Source organism: Archocentrus centrarchus, chromosome 8 (genome assembly GCF_007364275.1).
Source record: "Archocentrus centrarchus isolate MPI-CPG fArcCen1 chromosome 8, fArcCen1, whole genome shotgun sequence".
Classification (NCBI taxonomy): domain Eukaryota; kingdom Metazoa; phylum Chordata; class Actinopteri; order Cichliformes; family Cichlidae; genus Archocentrus; species Archocentrus centrarchus.
The window spans coordinates 12425631-12448584 of NC_044353.1; the positions used below are offsets into that span (position 1 = coordinate 12425631).

General features: G+C 40.5%; 1 protein-coding gene across 2 annotated transcripts in view; it reads right to left on the minus strand.

Moving 5' to 3' along the window:
- Positions 1 to 2350: 2350 nt before the first annotated feature.
- cacng3b (calcium channel, voltage-dependent, gamma subunit 3b) overlaps positions 2351 to 22954 on the minus strand; it is a 31591-nt gene continuing 10987 nt past the window's right edge. The window contains exons 2-5 of one of the 2 annotated variants that reach the window (XM_030736731.1): positions 10678 to 10761; positions 6273 to 6413; positions 4678 to 5035; positions 2351 to 3205 (exon numbers count right to left, since the gene is read on the minus strand). In XM_030736731.1, the coding sequence (XP_030592591.1) occupies positions 3136 to 3205; positions 4678 to 5035; positions 6273 to 6413; positions 10678 to 10761 (653 nt within the window). In that variant the 3' untranslated portion in view covers positions 2351 to 3135. Of the gene's footprint in view, positions 5036 to 6272; positions 6414 to 10677; positions 10762 to 22954 lie in introns of both variants that reach the window. The other variant, XM_030736730.1, reaches the window with a different exon arrangement.

A 22954-nucleotide genomic window follows, 5' to 3' on the forward strand; every position in this document is an offset into this window, starting at 1 on the left:
ACTGGTGGATTAAGTATATTCAGGTTGTAAGCTGACCACGTTTTTCTGGGCGCGTAAAGTTGCTGAACCTAGACCTGACCACCTAAAGGAAGCTCAGATCATAGCACTGCATCCAGTAAACACTGGATGCATCACTTCATCCATCACTTTCATACCCTGATGCACCCATCACTCTGGAACACAGTAAATCTGGATTCATTAGACCATGTGACCTTTTTCCTTTGGTCCAGAACTCAATCTTTATACTTTTGAGCAAACTGAAACCTTTTATTCCCCAATTAGCCTTACTGATGAGTGCTTTTCTTAAAACTACACAGCTATTTACTCCCAATCACTTGAGTTCTCTTGTGCATGTGGAAATGCTCTTATTTGGCTATTAAACATAGCAGTGAGTTCCACTTTGATTTCACCAACCCTTTAAGTAATCACCAATCTCTTAAATGCTAGGATCACAATCCGATCACGATCATTCGAGGTTTTTGCTGACCATATTTCATCATTGAAGACGATGGTTCACTACTTCGTAGTCTCAGTTGTTTCTAAATTCAGGTTTAAAAGCGAATGAACACACTGAATCCAAAAAAAAAAAAAAAAACCCAAGAAATTCCCAACTCAGGAAACCGGAGGATTTATTATTATTAGAGATGCTTGTAGCCTGGCTATCTGTGGTCCTCTCATGTGCAGTGTCATAAAATTATTTAGGGAACTCATTGGTGCTCCAGTATTTCACGAGTTAAAGCAAACAATAAAAACAAAGGTTGTGCACTGCTTTGGGTAAAAGTCCTCATAAGTACAGTAACTTGTACAGTAAGTTGTATGTATAGTTAGTTGGAATGCATGTATACGTGTGTATGTGTACGTGTACTGCAGTGCTGAGCGTCCTGCTGGCAAATTGTAAAGTGACCTCTGGCACCGGTGAGGTGAGGTTTATGTCCATGAGCGATCGTCCGAGTGCTCCACTCCTGCTAATGTCCTTCCTGTCAGAAACTTCAGATGTGATTAAAACAACACAACCTCACAATCACATCAAAGTAGAAAATGAAACTAGAATAATAGAATATTAGAAAGACTACAACCCCTGCTTCCCGACTCTGCCCCCTGTGATCAACCCTCTCCACCCCCGCCCCAATGAATAGATAACTAACTATAATATGTGACAGAGGTTATCATCCTCTGCACAGTGGCACCTTTAGAATGGAATTTTTTTTTTTTTACTAATAATATATCAGAGTATCAAAGCTTTATGAAGAAGAGATAGACAGCGGTCTAGTCTCAAAAAGCACCCTGTGCTCTACTGAAGTAAACATTACAGCGCAGGCTAACCGGCCCACACACCCTTGTAAGGCGTCTTTTGTGTAGCAGTCGAGTATCCCTACAGAGTATAGAGATTAGGGTGCCATTTGAGACTACAGCAAATGTAAGCGCTGGAAGCAAATGGATATGGCATGCATGGTTTGAATGGTCAACGCTGACATGGCTCATGGATGGCAGTTCTGAACTTTGACCCTAAACAGACCCTCGGAGTCTGAGTTGATGTGAGCTACAAAGCTACTGCTACTGCTGAGTCAGTATATCCTACGCAGAGAAGAGTACTTACAGCTGCAAACCTAAAGCTAACCTGGAGGTCATGATACACAGAAAATATCTCGAGTAATATTTGGCACCAGGTATATTCTGCTAATTTATGTTTGAATCTTAAGCAACTGAAATAATTCTTAATTATTATGCTACCTTTGCTTAAGGCATTATTCTTCATCTCTAATTACTTCACAAAATTACTCATCTAACCTAAAGTTAATCAAAAAAGTAGCAGAGCAGAAGAGTATAGTCGGACTTTCCTCTACCTCTGCTTCTCTTTTGCACAAAGCGTGCATTATTACTGCTTAGCTTGTTTAACAACAATTGTTTCTGTGCAAATTTACTTTTTTTTCCTCCCCCTCCCTCCCACATTACACCCTTAAAATGACATTGCTGCAGTGCTGAGCATAAAAAGCCCTTGTGTGCTCCTGTCCTTTAAAAATTAAAAGCCCTTGCTTGGAGAAAAGTGTTTTTTTTTTCCCTCTTTTCCCACAGCCCATGACAAAAGCTGATGCCGTAGTTGCAAAATTAATATTTACATGTAGAGGACAGCAGCGATGCACGTTTGTCCCTTTAAGCTCCCTTTATGGCGTATAAGACAGGAGATAAAACAGCAGCATAATAAATTAAACAGTGTGAGCGAGGTTTAAAACATATTTTATTATCAGAGTAATAACTGTCAGAGTAGTAGCTTGACAGTGTCAGGGTTGGTGTCGTTTCATGTTGAGCTTATACAAAACAGTGCAATGGCTGTTTATCGGGAGGTAAAAGAACAAAAAAAAAAAAAAAAAGCATTTTTTTTTTCCCTCTTTGAGTTTCACACTTACTTGTTACTCAGAGTCCCAGAAACACGTTGAGGAAAACGGTGTGACTCATGCTCTGTTTTCACAACCCTCCCTGTCTCCTCTCTGTAGATTTTATGGCTATGTTGCCTTTTTCCTCACAGTGTCAAAAGCCTTCCCTTTGTGTTGTGTCTACACTGATAGAAGGTTATTGAGTAATGTGAATAATTCAGCTTGTTTTCTTTTTGAATATGCCTTTTTGGGGGTGTTGGTATTACTTAATACTTAAGAAGTATTTGCCACTTCTTACAAATGCACAGATTGTCCGGAGACCAAGTGTGGACTGGCTGTGTAAATATTAGGTATATAGTAATCGATAAGAGGTTTATCAAAGTCGGTTTTTATGCTGCTTTTTCTGCAGACCTCAGAGTTAGACTCCGCACCGAAACTTTCTGCAATAAATAAACGTGCATCACACGTTAATCTCGCTGGAGAGACGCTAAAAATATATTAACTTGTCTCAAGTCTCAAAGGTGTCCAACACTGCTGTTCGGTCATGCTGTTGGCAATGCACAAGGTGCACTCTAGAGTCAGTGCCTCGATGCACAGGTCACAGCAGTATTAGACACTGGGTGATAATGGTCCTTTTTTTAAGGCTGGAGAGGTGGCAGTGGAGTAAGTAACTAGTTTGTCAGCCAGTATGTACGCATGTAATGGAGGTAAAGAGGAATGAGGAGGCTGATACAAATGTTTTCAATAATACAATGAATATCCTTCAAATCCATCTCCCGCTCTTTAAACTGAGTGCTACATACGAACATTTTCCTCCTATCGGATATGCGTACCTCAGCCTGTGTTTATTCCTACGGCTGTAAATCTGTTTTTAATGTTAAATTAGAAATACGTTCACCAAGAGGTAGTGGGAAAACAAATGTTACTGCCTTAAAGCCTATTCACAGCTCAGTGGTCTCCGCTCCACAGTACCCTGAACCAACAACCTCCAGAAAACCTAACTAGTCTCCAAACACCATCGATGGAAGACAGGAGCTAAATAAATGGGAGGACGGGCAGGGTGAGAGGATGTGTGGCTACACAGAAAAAGGTGAAAGGTGACACATGAATGCAGACAGACAGCGTGACAGACAGACCACCTCTTTAGGTTTTGAGCGAAAAAAATAAATCAAGAAGTGGCAGAAAATCAGAAGGAAGCACCAATGGATCTTATGTTACCATCTGAAAGTGATTCTTTAGGTTGTTGAGTCAGGACTTCTCTACCCAGCCGGCAACAGCTAATCTGCGGTCTCTTGTTCACTCATCGAAACCGCCACGCAGGTTCAACAACTGACCGGGGATCAGAGTGATGAGGGTAAATGTTACCAGGAAAGAGCTCAATCCATTTTCAGTTCAGAGAGTTATGAAGTGAGCTTTCTGATGTTAAAGTCAATCAATATGAAAGTTTATATACAAAATGTATAGAAAATAACAACTTCTGCCACAAATGCACTGGTTTAAATGGGCAAACTGATCTTCAGTTTCAAATTTGAATCCAGCTGAACTGAAAAGGAATCAAAACCCATGATGAGGCGCTAACGTCTTAGAGCTGGGAGCTCTAAGGCTAACGAATCCAACTCTGCTGCTATTCAAAAAGTCAGGAGGCTAGAGGTTCACACAAAGTCTGTCACCTCTTCTCCTCAAATTCACATTATTGTTTTTGTTCGGTTTGGTTTGTTTGTTTCTTTTTTTTTTTTTTAAGGAGAAGTTGCCCCAAACAGGAAACTGCTTAATATATTTTAAAGTTCCCCTCAATCCCATTTCTCTTGTGAGAAAAAAAAGCCTGAAAATCAATTTATGAACATTAAACTCATGAGCATAAATTGAATGTGCCTTGATATATAAGGAGTTACAAGTATTACTACAGTGATATGTGGTGGAGCTGGGAACAACTTCTCCATTAAAACCAACCCTGCTACACGCACTCTCACAGGGCTCAGGATTCACAGTTCAAAGGCTAAAAGTTCACAGTTCACAGTCGAAGTTTATCAAACCCCCCTTCCCACCCCATAACCTTGTGTTGTCCCCTGCTTTTGCTTGCACTCCCCCTGTATTTCTCATCCTCCTCCTCTTTGATACTCTGATTGGGGTGATATCTAAAGCCAGCACCTCTCAGACAGGTGTGGTTCTGCGGTTGGGGTCCTTGCTGTAGTCTTTAGTGAGCGTGCTGCTCTGGAGGAAATCCCTCTCCGAGTTAAGCAGCCCGCCCATGCCGCCGCCAGATTTGCTGCTGGCATTGCCAGGCTCTCGTGGGTTCAGCGTGTACATGGGCATCTCGGAGGCGGCGGGTCCTGTGTAGCCACCTTTCCCCAGCGGTGAGGCATCGCGGCTGGGGGCCTCGGAAGAACGCACGCTGGAGCGGCGCCGGAAGCGGTAGCGATAAGACGGGATGCGGCTAAAGGCAGACTTCTTGATGAGCTCAGTGCGGGACTTGGCCCGGAGCTTGCGATGCTTCTCAATGAACATGTGCACAGCCAACACACCCACCATTTCTGCCATAATAAAGGAGAGGGCGCCGAAGTAAAAAGACCAGCCATAAGAGTAGGACTTCTTGCTGTCACTCTGGCCTGGGTCACCAGAGTTGGCTGAGATATAGACAATAATTCCAATGATGTTACTGAGGCCTGGGAGGGAAATAAAGAAAGAGATAAATATTTAGAAATGGGAGAAAAAGTGTGAGAGCCACAAACCCATCCTAACAAAAATAACACAACTGCAGTACACTAAGAGTCTTCAGTCCTGTCCTCATTTCTCAGCACAGCTTTGAGCTGCATGCTAAGATAAACACACTGATAAACATGCTCACATGTTAAAGTATAATGGTAACTATGTTCACCATCTCCATCTGTCCTGTTAGCTTCTAACATGCTAACTAACACTAAACACACAGTACAGCCGAGGCTGCTGGATAAAAGCCATCTCAATCAAAAATAGTTGATTTAGATCAAATGAAAGGTCTCAGTGAGCAGAAGAGCCCTGCCTGTGTAGGATTTTAAAGACTGATACTGACACCGATATTTGGTGATTTAAAATTCTGATATATCAGCCAGTATTTTTTGTTTTTTCATTCAGGCACACGACAGTCAATAAATGCATCGGTAAATGTTAATGACTTCTTAATAATTCTGATTCTAAAATTGGCCAAAAATGATCACCTTGTAAGATAAAATGAAACCCTGGGAACATAACCAGGAACAACAATTAGAGAATTGGATGTGACCACGAGGGTGTACAATATGCAAAGATGTTTTGCTGTGTGTCAATGAGAGACTCTAGCCATGTGTGCGTGTTTGCACTCATACATGCTCACAGTACATCACAGTGGCATCATGGTGTTCTTGTTGATTGATTAATCAGGTACTATGTCCCATATCCACACTTTGGGTCCTCACGTGTGCTCTTTTGTGTGCTTTAGATGCTTAACGGGCCCCTCAACAAATATTTGAATGCTGTACCTCCTCTGTTTAGAGTCAGCCCACAATGACACAGCTGCACACACTCACAGCACACACAGACAACCCCCTTGTTGTTATCTCAAGCTCCTTTCATCAGGTCAGAGGATGTAAGTCATTTGGCTGGTACTGTATTTAGAAGAAAAAGATGTCCAGCATGAGGCATGAAGTGTGGGATTTGAATTTGTGAATTGGTAACTGCTGTGTCTTTTAGCAAAGAAAAACATCTTTCCTTCAAATGCAGGATCTACTTTATGTACAATGTTCTGGTGACTGACAACCATTGTACCTAAACTCTAAAGAGGAGAGAAGACACACACACACACACACACACACACACACACACACACACACACACACACACACACACACACACACACACACACACACACAGGCAGCGATGACTAACCTGCCGAGACGAAGAAGATTCCTGCGCTGAGGATGACGTTGTGTCGGCTTCGGTAAAACTCACTGGCAGCCACACAGAGCCCACCCAGGAACAGCAGACCCACACTCATGATGGGAAAGAGACTGGAGGCACGCACAGCACCTGTATACACCCACACACACACACACACACACACACACACACACACACGTGCGCACAAAGAGTGGAAACGCATTCGTAAGTGAAAGGTGCAAACTTTTTATTTTTCTGTGTACAGATGTTGCCTTTCAGATCTATCATTTTAAGGCAGAAACTGATGAGGAATAATTTGTGCTGGATGAACAGTGGCACCACCAGTGTCAGTCAACACTCTAATGTCAAAATCATTGTTGTGCATCATTTCTGTGCTAGAGGATAGAGATGCACCACGGATTGGGGTGGGGGTTTCCACTTTACACACATGAGGCAGCGGGCTGCTAAATGCTTGACTGAGCCTGAATTCAGAACATGTTATAGCATTCAGAGACCTTGCTAGAGAGAGCAAGGGAGAGACGGATGGAGAAGGGAAAAAAATGGACAAAACCCAAGACAGATGGAGAGTCACGCTGACATATGCAAGGCAAAATAATGAATATGAAAGCGAGGCTGCAGTGGGAGTGAAATATGTGTGCATGATGCGATAACATATTGAGGAATATTTGCAAACAGCTTGTTGCGCAGAACTGAGACGCGGGCTATTTTGAGACACAAACAAGATGAGAGCCTATGCATCAAAGTTTTAGCATTTACGGCTGTGTCTTTACAAAAAAAGAAGAAAATGAAGCAGATCACTGTATTTTTTTCCATCTGTTTTCTGTATGTTTGTTTTTTTCTTGCGTGACTGAAAGCTGTAGAGACTGAGAATACAGACTCCGCCCCTCTGGCCCACACCCCTGGGCTGTATGAAATGCTGGTCACTAGGTCCCTGCTCCTTATTGGCTTATCAGCTGTGAGGCCTGTGATCTAATTGGCTCCCTCTGGGGATGTTGCTCTGTGTTCAGTGGAGCAATCAAAAGGAGGCACAGGCTGAATCCATTCCCCCTCTTTTCCGTTGTTGTTTTCCATCCTTATGTTTACAGTGGGAGAGAATAAACAGAGGGTCCACTTGTCTATGTTTTCTGCCAAATACCCTCTCTTTATCTTTTTATCCTTTTAAATTTTTTTTCCTTCTGTCTGTTACACTGTTTATGTGTCTGGAATGCACTTTTCCCCTCTCTATCCTTATGATGGCATAGAAAAAATTAGGTTAAATTTCTTACATACTTGCTGATAAAACTCTGTCATTTCTTCATTATGTTATATTATGGGAAGCCATTAAGGTCATAATTTGTTTCATTGTTCCTCCTATTCGACATTTTAATATCACCAGCTGCTGTTTATAAACACTGTTCTTGGCATATAATTATACCAGCTGGCATAGAAATGCCACCCACAATAATTACTGTTGAGCAACTTTACCCCTTTACCATTATCCTTTGGATGAGAACACCCCCAATTTCTTTATATTTCCCTGCACGATCCTGCACCTATTTCCCATTTTCTGAACAAAATATAAAGAAATGAACAGCTCAAGACTTTTGCACAGAAGCTTTATTTGCCCTGCAGACATGCAGTTAATGACTGCACTTGGTTTTTACTGGAGACCAGTTTACAATCCAGCTTGAATAATAATGCATTAGTCTTATATAGCGCTTTTCTAGACACTAAAAGACGCTTTGCAATTTCATGCACTATTCATTCACACCTCAATCATACCTGGTGGTGGTAAGCTACTGATGTAGCCACAGCTGCCCTGGGGCAGTCTGACAGAGGCGTGGTTGCCAATTTGCACCTACAGCCCCTCCGACTACCACCAAACACACAACCACATAGGCAATGTGGGTTAAGTGTCTTGCCCAGGGACACAATGACAGCATGAGCTCAGACGGGGACTCAAACCAGCAACCCTCCGGTTGCAAGGTGAGCACCTGCCCACTACGCCACTGTCACCCTAGAATGAATCTGCTAGCATGGTGCCTCAGCTGTCAGCACTTTTGCCTCACAGCAAAGGGGTACTGGTTTCAAGCCCGTGGAGGGACCTGCTGCACAGAGTTTGAATGTTTTCTCCATGCTTTCACTCAGGTTTCTCCTGCCATCGAGAAAGCATGCAAGCAAGGTCGTTACTACCAACAAATGTGCATAATAGGATTGAGTTAATAAAAATGATTGTGTTGCCTAAGCTGCTCTACTTGTTTTTAGCACTGCTGGTTGAGGTGCCCCCCAGGCAATTTCTTGAATGGAACAGAATGATTTAAAGTTTTATTTGGGGAAAGTGGAGACCAAGAATCAGGTATGAGACATTGCAATTGCCTAGAAATGAGGGCGGTTTGGCTCTCCCATGTTTAGAAAATTATTATAAGGCTGCACAGCTTAGAACCCTGGTTGCATGGTGTGTTCAAATATGTGATGCCAAGTGGAAGGAAATAGATCAGGCTGAAGTTCACAACCCCCTTCCCTCAATATTAGGGGATAAACCATTATTACAGCAGCTTCTAAATAAAATGCCTAGCTGGATCAAGGTACCACTGAGTATTTGGCTTAAAGATCTTAGGGACAAAACTTTGGAGGATGATGCAAAAATGCTATGTTGGCCAGCATATGACACAGAGTTTCTTTCTGCAAAGATTGACAGTAGGTTTAAACACTGAAGCAGAAGGGGCATCACAGTATATTGGAAGATATCATCTGAGAAAGGTCTTAACACTTTTCAACAAATATTGGAAAGTTATTACCTAGAGAAGGATGATTTCTTTAGGTACCTTCAACTAAAGCATCACTTCAATGCAAATATTAATCCCAAACAACAGGATAAAAAGTCACTAATATTTTTATAGACGCATACAAAGGGAAATTGGCTAAAAAACAGTTTTCTAAGATTTACTCAGTATTACAAACTGAAAAAAAAAAAAAAACAGTCGAGTGTATACATTAAGCACAGGTGGGAGAAAGAGATTAAGTTGGACATATCTGAAGAAGATTGGTTAAACATTTGTAAGGCTGTAGCAACCAAATCAAGTTCTGATTTATGGAGGGAATTTACTTGGAAAAATGTTGTGAGTTTTTTTTACTACTCCCACACTTAAGGAGCTCCAAAGCAACAATACGAAACATGGTAAATGCTAGGGGAAATGTGGTTATACATCAGCTGACCATGTGATTAGGACCACTAAACTAATCACCGGGCTTTAGCTGGCAGAGAGCTTCACCGTATTCTATCTTGGCAATAATCCAACTGGATTGACGAAACAGGATAGATACCTGTTACAAATACTACAGGCAGCCAGCAAAAAGGCCATAACAAGAAAATGGTTAAGGGAGGAACTACCTGCACGTGATATATGAACTTTATGCAATGGAGCGACTGACTTTTTCCCTTAGAGACTCTACAGAAAAATGTGAACAATACTGGAAAAAATGGAAACTCTTTCTTTGTAATTAACCACCCTGCATCAGTGTTGAACTCTATGTATAATATCCATAATCTTGAACTAAAACCCTATAGAATGTTTTATTTCTTTTTCCCTTTTACCAGATGGCTTTCCTAATTGTTTGTTCAGTTTGTGTCGGTCCTTAGGTTTTTTTTTTCCTTCTCTGTTTCTGTTTGCCCTTGTTCAATATGGAAAACATTCAATAAAAATAAAGTATAAAAAAAAGAAAATGCATGCAAGCCTAGGACAGTCTCCCCAAAGGTTCTTAATTGAGATTCTTAATCTCAAGAATTAATGGTTAAAAAAAAAGGCATGACAAGACATTTACTAAGTTGATAGCTGGAATATTTCAGTACAATTTCATGTAGAGAAGCAGAGCAGCAGGCCACCATCAAAGGAACAACTTTAGGGCTTCAATCACATGCCTTTTATTTGTGAAAAAATCCATACGCATACGTACTGCGCACATAAGGTAAGCCGATTTTTAACTTTTGATTCTTAACCATACAGCCCCCTGTAGTTTGTCCTGCAGATGGGGCCGGTGCTAGACAGGAGACAGCATGATCGTTAAATACATTCACTTTTGCCCTACAAGCTCAAATCGTGCTTGTGCGATGTTTGTAATGCAGGCTTTACAAAAAGAACAAACTTTTCAATCCAATATGACCATGAATACATTGTTCTGTAGGTTAATGTATAACACCTAATAATGGAAATGGCTTTATCTCTTGGGAACATACAACGTGCTGAGATAAGTGCAAACTTTAAGCTTCAGTGACACAGGAACAAATGATGACAAAAAACAACTATAGGTTTAATGATTTGTCAGACAGGTCTGCTCTAAATACGGTAACACTCGCCAGTAAAAGCTAACCCTAGTTGTGAATACACAATGCAGTGTGTTCTCATATCAGACTTACGTAGGAGGTATTCAGCAGCATCTGCCTCATAGTCAGCATCTTCTGGGAAGTGATCAATTTTCTTACACACACCTCTGAAGGTTCCTGGAGAGGAGACACACAGATCAGTTCAGATCTTCAGACACAGTAAGAGTGTTAGTAAGAAGAATTTACTTTTATATACTCACACACACACACTGGATTTTCACTGGAAATTGTTAGCATATTATAAACAATGCAGACATGCAAAGGTGTGATATCTGATAAATACTCAGTGAACGTTACAATCAATTTTTGGATGTATCTCATTGTCAAACTCAACCAGCGTACACATAGGCCACCGTGAGGCACTGTCCAATCAAATTTGCACCCTTTGTCTGAATCTGAGCAGAAAGTTTAGCCCTGTACACTAAGCAATCCATCCTGCTGTTGCTATCAGCAGTCACATCATCAATAAACACTAGTAACCCAGTTCCACTGGCATCCATACATGCCTGTGCCATAACACCATGTTTGACAGATGATGTGGTTTGGTTCAGCTCATGAGCTGTTTCTCTCCTTCTCCACACTTTTTGCTTCTCATCATTCTTGCACAAGTTCATCTCGGTCTGTTCAGAGAATTTATTTATTTATTTTTTTATAGATGTTTTCTGGTAAAGTCTAATCTGGCCTTTTTGTTCTTGAGTGTAACCGGTGGTTGGCACCTTGCTGTAAATCCTCCGTGTTTCCATTCACGAAGGTGTGTCTTGATTTTGAATTTTGACAATGATATGCCTAGCTCTTCCAGAATGTTAATGACTTGGTTAGATGTTGTGAAGTTGTTTTTGTTAACCACTGAAATGATTCTGTCATCATCCACTTTCAGGCATTGTGGTGTTGCTGAGCTGGTCAGTGCATTCCTTCTTTTTAAGAATTTACCATCATTATTTAATTTTTCAACCTAATGATAGTACATGGACTAGTTCTTATATAGCACTTTTCTACTCAAGAACTCAAAGTGCTTTTTACAACACATTTGCATTCCCCCATTTACACACACATTCATACAAGCACTTTTTTCTACATCTAAGTGCTTAACATTCACACACACATTCACACTCTGATTATACTGCCCAAATGGTACAGGAATCAAACCACCAACGTTCCGATTAGCAGATGACCTGCTCCGACCTCCTTCACTTGGACCAACATCTCTTTGGACCGCATATTGAGAGTTCCACTGAACAGCTATCAAATGTACGTTCAACCCTCAAAATTACCTCCTGATATTTTATCAGCTTCATTTGTCATAGAATAGTGAGGGAACGGACCTCACCTGTACATGAAACTGCTTGTCAGTCAACTGTTTGATTACTTTTAAGTTTCTGAAAATGAGGAACAGTGTATAAAAATGTCTTTAATTCCTGAACAGTTAATGTGATATTTTTGTTAAAGCCCCTTGAATTAAAGCGGAATCAGCTTACTTGTTGATTATTTGATTTAAAATCCACTGTGGTGGTGTAAAGAGACAAAACTAAAATGTGCCATTGTCCAAATATTTATGGCCCTAACTGTATGTACACACGTACATGTTGTTACAAGGTATATTTAGAAGCAAAAAGGGTGATGTCATTGTTTATTAGTGTCCCAGCGATGTATTTCACAAACTACTCAGCAGCTTACCCTGAAGACGTCGCTTAGCTCTGCACCACCATCTGCTCAGCTCAGACACATCCAACTACCGAGGGTCTTACAGGCAGTGGAGTCAGAGCTAAATTACCCCAAGCATCTTTTGCTGTATATTCTCACACACATTAATAGAGCTGCTTTTTTCTATGCACACACACACACACACACACACACACACACAATAGTGGACGCACATTCTCATTAGTCACAGCTGCACCTGTGCAAGCCAGGTATCAACAGCATAGCAGCAACATTAAGTAAAGGTCAGCACAAGGTTAGGGACAACTTTTTTTTAACTACTGCTTGTTAATCATAATATCATTGCCAATAGGCACACTGGTTGTCACTCAGTCACATTCTTTTACTGATTGACATCCGATATAAATTTTGGGAGATCGAACACGAACACTTCTGTGAGCAGACATGAAAGTATATCGACAGGCAGAGAGAGAGAGAGAGAGAGAGAGAGAGAGAGAGAGAGATGACAGATGATGCAAGGCAGAGCTGTAGCCTTCAGGCTGTATATGGGAAACACTAATGAAAAGCCTTATCTCACCCAGCACACACAAACACACACACACAGTTACAATGTAAAAACAAAAACACACAATGGCTAAAATAAAGACATCAAATGAACACACACACCACCAAGTGCACCAAGCTCATTAAAATGATACATGAACACTATCAATCATGCATGCAAATAAAAGCCCTGTGTATTTAGATTGCTTATATGAGTGTATGCTGGTTGGTCCATGTGTGACTGAATCTGTGTGTCTGCGTTTCATGCAGAGAGTGACTCATCCTCCTCAAAACACACACTCAACAAGACACGCATACACACACAAAACACACCCACCAGTAAACTCTGTGTGTGCGTGCTCGTGTGGAATCATGTTTCTATGTGCCGTGGACGTGCGTGGTTGTGCGTGACTACACTGCATGCAGCCTCCTTCCCACCCATCATTCAATCCCATTCACACATGGTCAACACCACAGGGGCTATGAAAGAGAGCGGCACTGAGGAGGGATGAAGGGGAACAGCAGAGAAAGAGAGATGAAGAAGGATGAAGAGAGAGGAAGTGCTGCCTGAAAGAGGTTTGGTGGTAAAACGGCACGGGAGAATTAGAGAGAAATAGGAGGATAGAGGCTGGCAATGAACAAAATAAACGACTCAAGCTAATTGCTTCTTTGCACATGAAGAGGCTTTTTCTAGCACCCACACTCAGAAAGTCATTCATAAATTGATTCATCCAGCTCATGCAGTAAGGGATAGAAACTAACATCTGATTGAGAAGCTGATTGACTGAAGATTTATGGTCTTTTATATTTCTATTTAATAAGATAATTATCCGCAAAAAACATGTGAATCAAAGTCTGTTTTGCTGCACTCTTAAGGCAATAGATACACCACTAATTCAATGCATAACCACAAATTTATATCACCTTAGCACAGTCCTTTTAAAATGTTCCTATTTTCCTCTTTTTGGTTTTAAGTGCAACCAGTCCACAAAGAAATACTTCAATAGAAACTATTTGGAGGCTTGATTTTCTCTCTGTATACTGATGAATGAGAGACAGAGCCTTTTTTCTGCTCCCCTCATCAGCATCTGTCCTGTTTGATGGTGTTGAGTATGAGCAGAATGAGGTCTTGTGTATCCAGATCACAAAAGCTGTTGCTGGGAAAATACTACAGCACGCAATTATAATTTAGGCTCCAGTCCACACAGGCCTAGAGTCTGGTCAGTGACTCTCTAGCAATGGCAAGTTGCTTGAAAAAAAATCACAATCTGCTAGCAAACAAAACAACCACAAGGAGGTTATTGGTACAGCACTTTCTTTGCAACCAGTTTTGCAGTGACAGCCAACAATCTCCAGCAACCACTTGCCAACCAGTTGGGGAATACACATTTTTCCTAACAGCTTGAGGTTGCCAGGGGGTCGCGGACTGGTCTCTAGGCATATGTGACTGTGGCTTTAGTCTATCAGCAAGTATTTTTATAGCCAACTATCCAATATTTTGAATTTGTTTAGTTTTATCCCTCTAGTCAACCTAGTTACAGTATACAGTATATGAAGTCTATGACAAACAAAACAAACATCTGACATTTCATAGTCCAAATCATGTATTAATTAATTAATCAAGAAAATAGCCTTACACCAGACAGATAATATATGAGATATTCAAATACTCCTGAACTGAAGAACTACGGGAGAATTCCAAAACCCCCCCTAAAGAGCCAATCAACTGCTTTGTAACATCTGCAACAGGAAACACATGAACCATCGGTGTTTTTCTATAATAAAGGATTCACAGAGTTGTCTCTCCGGGATTCATTATGACACTTGCAAGAGGCCCTCATTCAACAAAAAGCTACTACAACTCATATAGAAATAAATGTCCATCTATCTGTAGATCTTTAGCTCAGTGGTGTAAATGGGAAATCACTCCTATGATGTGACTCATCAATGCCTTTTATGTCATAAGTTTCTATGGCAACAATAAAATATTTGCCTTTTTAGGATTAGGCACACTGGATGGGATTCATGACAGTAAGAAAATATAAACTGCTATTCTCTTTTAATGCGGGTGGTTTGCATGGATGATACAGGTGGAGTAGACGGCAACTGGAGCCTCGACTGCTGATGCTGTAAAGCCTCATCAGTCAGAGCTGCTTTGTGTCAGGCGGCTGGGAAATTCATTATAGTCCCAGCCTTTTAAGTGAACAGATTTGCATCAAATCATTCTGATGCACAGAGCACTAAACAGCCCTGCACAATAAAATTAGTGATGCACCAATATATTGGCTTTGCTGACTGCTGTCAGGAAACAAAATGACCTATGACACTGACTGACGGTGTGCCGTCTGCAGTCAATTTCATGCTAGGCAAATGTTTAAATATAACCCTATGAAGCGCTGAAAGACTTTTAAAACATTTCAGTTAATTCTTTTATAATAAAGTTATCTGTGTTTCTCTGTGGTTAAAGCTGAAATAAATAACAACAAAACCAAAAATAGACAGGCTCGTGGACATGGGGGAGGAGGGAACACAGATAGATGACCGCTTTTATCTCTCTGTGGGACAGAGAATCTAAATCACAACTGAGAAAACACAAGCGATGAGCGCGCACACACACACACACACACACACACCTTTTGTTTTTGTACATGATGTCATATCTTTCCATTTTAAAAAACAAAGACTGCTAAAAATAACCTGAACATCCACCTACACCTTCAAAACTAGTGTGTTGGACCTTCAGGTCAGTGTGTTCATCATGCTGATGCATGAATAACAGAGCAAGTACCCACAAACACTCAGATAAATACACAAAACCCCCCAAATCCCACCAAAGCTCAAGTAATATATCTTCATAACACCACAGCATGCACACTGTCAGCATCATGCGATTAATAAAATGTTTGCTGAGCTGTGATGGGCTCCAAATGTGCTCCACCACAGAGGACAGGACAGGGTGTAATGCTATTTGTATAAGGACCATTTCTAATGTTATGGGACCACTGTGGTGGCTGCCTTACGTACATCACTCAACTATAAATGACCATGTAAACAGATAAGGACATACAGCTACATGTAACTTACACTTGCTACTTCATTAGGTAGACCTGTTCAATGGCTCATTAACGCAAATATCTAATCACCCACAGCCTACCTGAGTATTGTTCCTGACAATGTCTATCCCTTTATGACCACAGGGATGGCTGCTTCCAGCAGGATAACACACCATGTCACAAAGTTTAAATCATCTCAAACTGGTATCCTGAACATGACAGTGAGCTCACTTTACTCAAATGGCCTCCACAGTCACCTGTTCTCAATCCAATAGAGCACCTTTGGGATGTGGTGGAGCAGGAGATTCACATCATGAATGCACAGCTGACAAATCTGCAGCAACTGTGTGATGCTGTCAACGTGGACCAAAATCTCCGAGGAATGTTTCCAGCGCCTTGTTGGATCTTCGCCAGTCTATGCCAGTCTATGCAACTTATTCAAGTTGCATGAGTTGCATCAATCAACACACCTTAAAACCTATAATGACAATTGGGATTATGCAGTATGTTTATTTTGCCTCTTTTTTATGCCATGATATGCCAGTGATAATTAGATTAGGTAGATTAGATTTTTTTAGCTATTAAAAATATATGTAAATTAATTAAACTGATGTAAACATAATATTCTGGAGGAAAAATGGCAGAGTGTTGCTCTGGTGTGCAACAAAACAGTAACAACAGCATCTGACAAAATTCAGTCAGTGGTGAAAAAACTCCCAATACTTGAATGTGTAATGCCAGCTAAAAAAGCACTAGTGATCTGATGTGTGTTTAGATTTATGGAAAAACTGGTCATGAATGCAGCAGTAGCAAAAAAAAAAAAAAAAAAAAAAAAAAAAAAGGACAATATCTGCCTCATAACTTGACCATTTTTTGTATTTTGTGACCTGTCTGCCATATTAAAAGTGAAACCAGCTCACGGTTTAGGGTGGTCACCCGGTTGAGTGGTCAGCCCATATGCAATAAGGCTAATGCAGAGGCCTGGGTTTGAATCTGCCCCAAGACCATGTACTGCATCTCTTCCTCCCAGCTTTCCTGTCTTTTCTCCACCGTCCTATATAAATAAAGGCTGAAAAGGCCCTAAAAAAGATTAAAAAAAAAAATATCACAGGTTGGAAAACCACAAATAAGACCTTGAGCATAATTTGGGTGAAGACCCACTGGGTGATCATTGTGTGTAAGTTTGATTAAATTCTTTCCAATACTGTAGAGGGAGTAATTCTTGTGAATTGTGGACGGACAAAACGCCTCGCTGTGGTATAAGATGATCGATCAGTCAGCCAGAGGAGCTAAAAAATTTACACATCATATTTCTCAAAGCATGCAGTTAAAATTCTGCATTGAAGTGTGAGATCTTTTTTTGGAGATATCCAGCAGCTCTTAGACAAACTGTTTCTTAAGGTATATCATTGCTTGATGGTTTCCGCTTGGGTCAAAATGTGCTAAGAGTCTGCCGTCTGGTTGTACTACTGTTTTTAAAGATTTATGTCTTTGGGAGAAACAAATCGACTGTGTGCTTTGACTGAAAATGCGTGAGCAAGTCGGATTAACACATGCTCAAAATGTGTATTTCTACATGAGATTTGCAGAATATAACAAAATATATAACATTGTCATCCTAGAAATCAGAGGTATTCATGTTTTATCTTCACTAAACATCTGTCTTGTTAAGTATAACTCAAAGATTTTTAAAAAAAATATCTTTCACTGATTTTATTCAACTCTGTTTAAAGTAAATCCACTGCTGAAGAAACTGAATAATTGCTTTTGCAGCCAATACAGGACTTTTGAGGACATTTTCATATAAACAGTGTATGCATGCAAGTTCATTTCCAAACATTATTAAAATAATGGATGAACAATTGATTGAAAATCTTTACAGTGGTGTGAAAAAATAAGTATTGTAAGTAATGTACATGCTAAGGTGAAGCGGGCTGCAGCCAATCACAGCATGCAGTGGATGATCTGTGATAGTGTGTCTCCAAATGTGTACTTCTGTACTTGCTTTTTTAATCATGTAGGTGAATAAGGGGGAGGACATGAGACATCGGAGGCTCAAATGCTGCAGCTGTCGCATCTGATAATCGCACAACTTCCACGTCACCCTGTCAAGCACTAAGCAATAAATACGTGGTGTACACAGTGTTCTATGGAGGAGTGTACTAATGCAAGGATCCAAAACTGAGGACCAGGTAGCTGTCAAACAGACTTGATGTGAATCCCTGTCAGTCAAACTCTGTCAGTCAAAATCTGTCAGTCAAATGCATTGTCCGGCCCTGCTACTGTAACTAAAAATGTGTGCGTGTATCTGTACATGGGGCTACATGAGTCACATATTTTTTAGCCTACAGTGATGTTTTAGTGATGTACCTCCAAATGCTGTGTCAGTAAGCGAGTCAGTTGTCACATAGACTTATGTCAAGTGTCAAAACCAGCCTATGATCCCACACTCCCTTCACTCTCTCTCTCTCTCTCACACACACACACACACACACACACACACACACACACACACACACACACACACACACACACACACACACACACACACAGGTTTGAAAACCCCAGGAGACCACTATGCCCAAACCACACCCCACCATTTGATATTTTATTTTATTTTATTTTATTTCCTGTGCTGACCTCTACTTTGGATATCCACGGTATCATCTGCACTCGCTAATGCCACTTCATTAGTTATAACTGCTCAACTGCTTGCTAACACAAGCAAGCAGTTGCATGGTTGTTGATGCCAGATGGGATGACCTGAGTATTTCAGAAACTGTTGAGCTATTGGGATTTTCCCCACACATCCATCTCTAGTGTTTACAGAGAATTGTCCAAAAAGGAGAAAATATCCAGTGAGCAGCAGATCTCTGGGAGAAAATACCTTCCTCTTCAGAGGTCAGAGGAGAATGACCAATTTACTTTAAGCTGATAGGAAGGCAACAGTAACTCAAATAACCATTCGTTACTACCAAGGTATGCAGAAAAGCATCTCTTTTTTTAAATTTAATTTAATTAATTTTTATTGTTTTTATTATTGTTTTTATTTTTTTAAGCATCTCGAAATACACAACATATCAAACCTGATGTCAGCTCTGATGGCAAAAGGGGGTCCAACCCAGTACTAGCAAGGTGTACCTAATGAAGTGGCTGGTGAGTATACATGTCTGTCTCCTAGTCTCCTAGGAGTCTCTCCTAGTCAAAGTAACTCCTAAAAAGGAAGCATTAAAAAAATAATAATAATTATAATCAAATCTGCACCACAGCACATTTATAAAACATAAAAAAAGTAAGTGGAAATGCACAAGGGCATGTGGCATTTAAGAAAAATCCAATACGAGGCACTCAGGTGGCTGGTTAAACTAAAACACGTCATTATGGACTTAACAAGCTGGCTTAGAAAAAAGAAAATCTTTCCATCTCATTTACAGAAGATTAATAAGATCATTAAAATAGACCCACACATTTGTCTCACTCTGGAAAGGAGAGGGGACTATTGTTATTATTTTTTTAAGTGTGTTTCTATTCATCAAATTCTACTCAAACCAGCACATCCAAATCTCTCAATGAGGGCATATGGACGACAGCATTTTAATAAATTTCTCTTTTAAGGATGGAATTTTGACAAGCTGAGGCCTCCTTTATCAGGGATTCTAGCAGGCAACCATTTCCCTCATTCCTAAAGGCCACTTTCATTTATCCACTATGTGCATACCACAAGTTAAATTATATCCGTTGCCAGCTGGATATTACTTCTCCTTATTAGATGGAGCTCCTAAAATAATGGGACTACTTAGTATGCTTGGAAAGTTCATACTCGCACTGACGATCATACACTGGATCAATTATTGCTCATACAAGTATTATACTGTAACTCCAGCAGTTATATTAATGTGGGGAAGTAGACAAGAGTGCCAGTTCTCCTCAGTGCTATTTGCCACTGTGTACAAGGTACTAGGTTCCTACACTGATTGGTTTCCAAAAGCTTAATTTCATTATAGTAAACAAGGAGAATTGTGTTGTTTTGAGGTCTGAGCACAGTAGGATAAAATTTGGTAGACTGGCTTGAGTCCAGTCTGTTCTTTTCTCAGTTTCACACAAAGATAATCATTTTACTGCGTGCAAACATTTTTGATTATAAGCGATTGAGTGTATTGATGGACTGACACATTGATTCAAACATATGGGAACACTGGCATACACGCTAATCTGTAAAGTCATGCACGTATGTGCTTGGGCAGTCAAGTGCAAGTGTATGGAGGAGACTGCGTGTTTGTATCTGTGTTTTCAAAGACACAACCTCAAATTTGCTGTTGGTTATTGTTTTTTCAGTCTAATAAACAGCACACTAATGAGCACAGACACAAAAAAGAAAATAACACACACACACACACACACATAGTGGGAGCATCTATCAGGTGATATTTGCCTCACAAAGGTCAGGGTTGCTTGAGGCTTCAACCACCGCCACAGCAAGGCATTATGGGACACAGCAAATGGAGATGGGAGTTTGCACGGGCAGACAATCAAGTATGCATGATTGTCTGCCAGTGTGTGGTGTGTGTTTTATCTGAGTCACGTGGTTGAGTTTCTCCTAATGGGCCCAGCATGTAGCTGTTGTCACTTATATATAAAACATATGTGCATGAGCACTAATATTCACCCCCTCTTGTGTGCCATGTTTCCTTTAAGACACATTGTAATAATAATCACTACTTAAAAAAAGAATAGTAGCATGTTACAAAAGCAGCTCTTGACACACACACACACACACACACACACACACACACACACACACACACACACACACACACACACACACACACACACACACACACACACACACACACACACAGATCTAAGAATTATGAGTGATTAGCTACTGAGTTGCATTGTCAAACTATTTCATTATTTTAGAAGTCAAAGCAGTTAACATTTCAAAGTTTCATTTAAAATACAAGTATTCAATACTGCATCAGTCTAGTTCTTGTGAAGTGAGGTATACTAAACACTCGAAAAAAAAAAAAATTTTTAAATGGATGCCTCAAAACAAGGTTAAAAAGGGGATGAATACAAACAACACAGAATCTGCAAAACCCTGTGACTGTGACAAATTAGCCATGAGGTGGATGTTTGTCCTTGATCCAATTTTTCTCCTTGCACAAACCCTGTATGTGCAGCAAGAGTCCAAACACTGAAGCTGGTCACCAACTAAAACACAATACATTAGTATAAGATGCAACAGCTGAATGAGAAACTGAGGGACACTGCCATGTGTCAGCGACAGCCACACGTTCTTTTATCGTAGTTTTTTACTCTAATGGGGGCCATTAACATGTTGTATTCAGTAAGATGTGATTGAGATAACTAGTGAGTGAAACCATAAACTCATCAGGAAAGTGCTTACTGAGGCCCGAGGGTCATTTTCCTATCTTGTGATTGCAATGTATGCAATCACAGGAGGGCCACTTAAGACACTTCTGCATTGGCTCAACTCTTTAGAGCTGAAAATACATTGCTCTATTATAGGCAGTCTATGGTAAGAACTGGCAAGAACAGCAAGCCATGAACAACCAGTGGGAGGAAAAATATTGCTACTACCTCATCTAATTTGATGTAGTCAGAGTCAGGGGGCTGTGTCTGCATTTGAGTTCAGAATCTAAAGCGCAACTTACAAAACAAGTGATTAAAAGCCAGAAGTGAGCTTTACTTGCAAGCATCCACAGGCAAGGTTTTTATTAAAAACACACACACACACACACACACACACACACACACAAAATGCAAAACCCAAACAGGAAAACAGAATGCTACAAGGCACTGAGCCACAAACAGGCAAGTGAGACGTGGTGAGCTGCGGTGGTATGAATACCGCAGGGCCTCATTAGTGAAGTGAATGCAGGTGAGTGGAAAGGAGAGGCAGGTTTGGTGACTCTTCAGACAGCAAATGGCAGGAGGAGGAAGTGTCAAGGTCTGGAATGATAAATAGGACTTCAGGCTTATTCCAAAAGCAGAGCAAAATTAGTAAAGTCACATTTACTAGAAATGTAAAGTGTAATTTGTAGCACGGCATTGAATCCCTAGAGTAGTGGGCAGCATCACTGTATGCCCATGTGCTCGCACTGCCCTGTCTTCGTGCGAGACTCAGAGCTCGGAGCTAATAAAGCTCAAACAAAAGTTACTTATACTCAAACACAGGAAGACGTCAGATTTGACTGAGTGCATTTATGGATTAATGGTTATTAAAAAGAGAAAAACAGCATGTCTATGCTGGCATAAAACTAGATATTGCATAGGATTATGAGCAAGCTACATACAATTACAGCATAATACATTTTATTTCCCAGAGGTGTCATCCTTCGGAATCAATATACTGTGTTTACACCGTATATCACTACCAAACAATGTGTAATTACACTTTTGGAAAGCTATACTTCAAGCTACACATACAGGGCTACAGCCTATGTCGGATTTAATGGAGATCTATAAATCAGTCAATAACGCTCTGCAACTGTTTACATCAAATGAAACACTTTGATTACGTCACTTTTGCAGCATGTAAAAGACACTGACTTATTAAAATGCTGCCAGCTGCTGGTTGGCAGACCATGCATTTAGATTTAACCTAAAGCTGCTAACATTACACCACATGACACAAGTTGTTGATTTGGATTGGAACAAACCCAAGAGCCTATATTTTGGCATTTTGATGCTATGATTTATAAGCATAAACAATCTCAGTGGCTTGATTAGATTTTAGTTTACCTAAAATTATATATGACAAGTAATGAGAGTGGTGGTTTGAGCCATTAGTCAAGATCCCAGTCACACGGGCCTAGAGACTGTTCAGGGACCCCTTGAAAACAACTGCTTGCCAGGGAAAACTGTATATTCCTGGTGTAGCCGACCGGGTGGGAAGTGGTTGTTTGCAGTGGCAGTCACTACGTGAAACTGGTCACAAAGAGGTATATGGTGCAGCACCGAAAACCTCCTTGCTATTGCTTTGGTCGGTTGCAAGTTACTGTGGTCACCTGTAGTTTGCGTGGAAGATG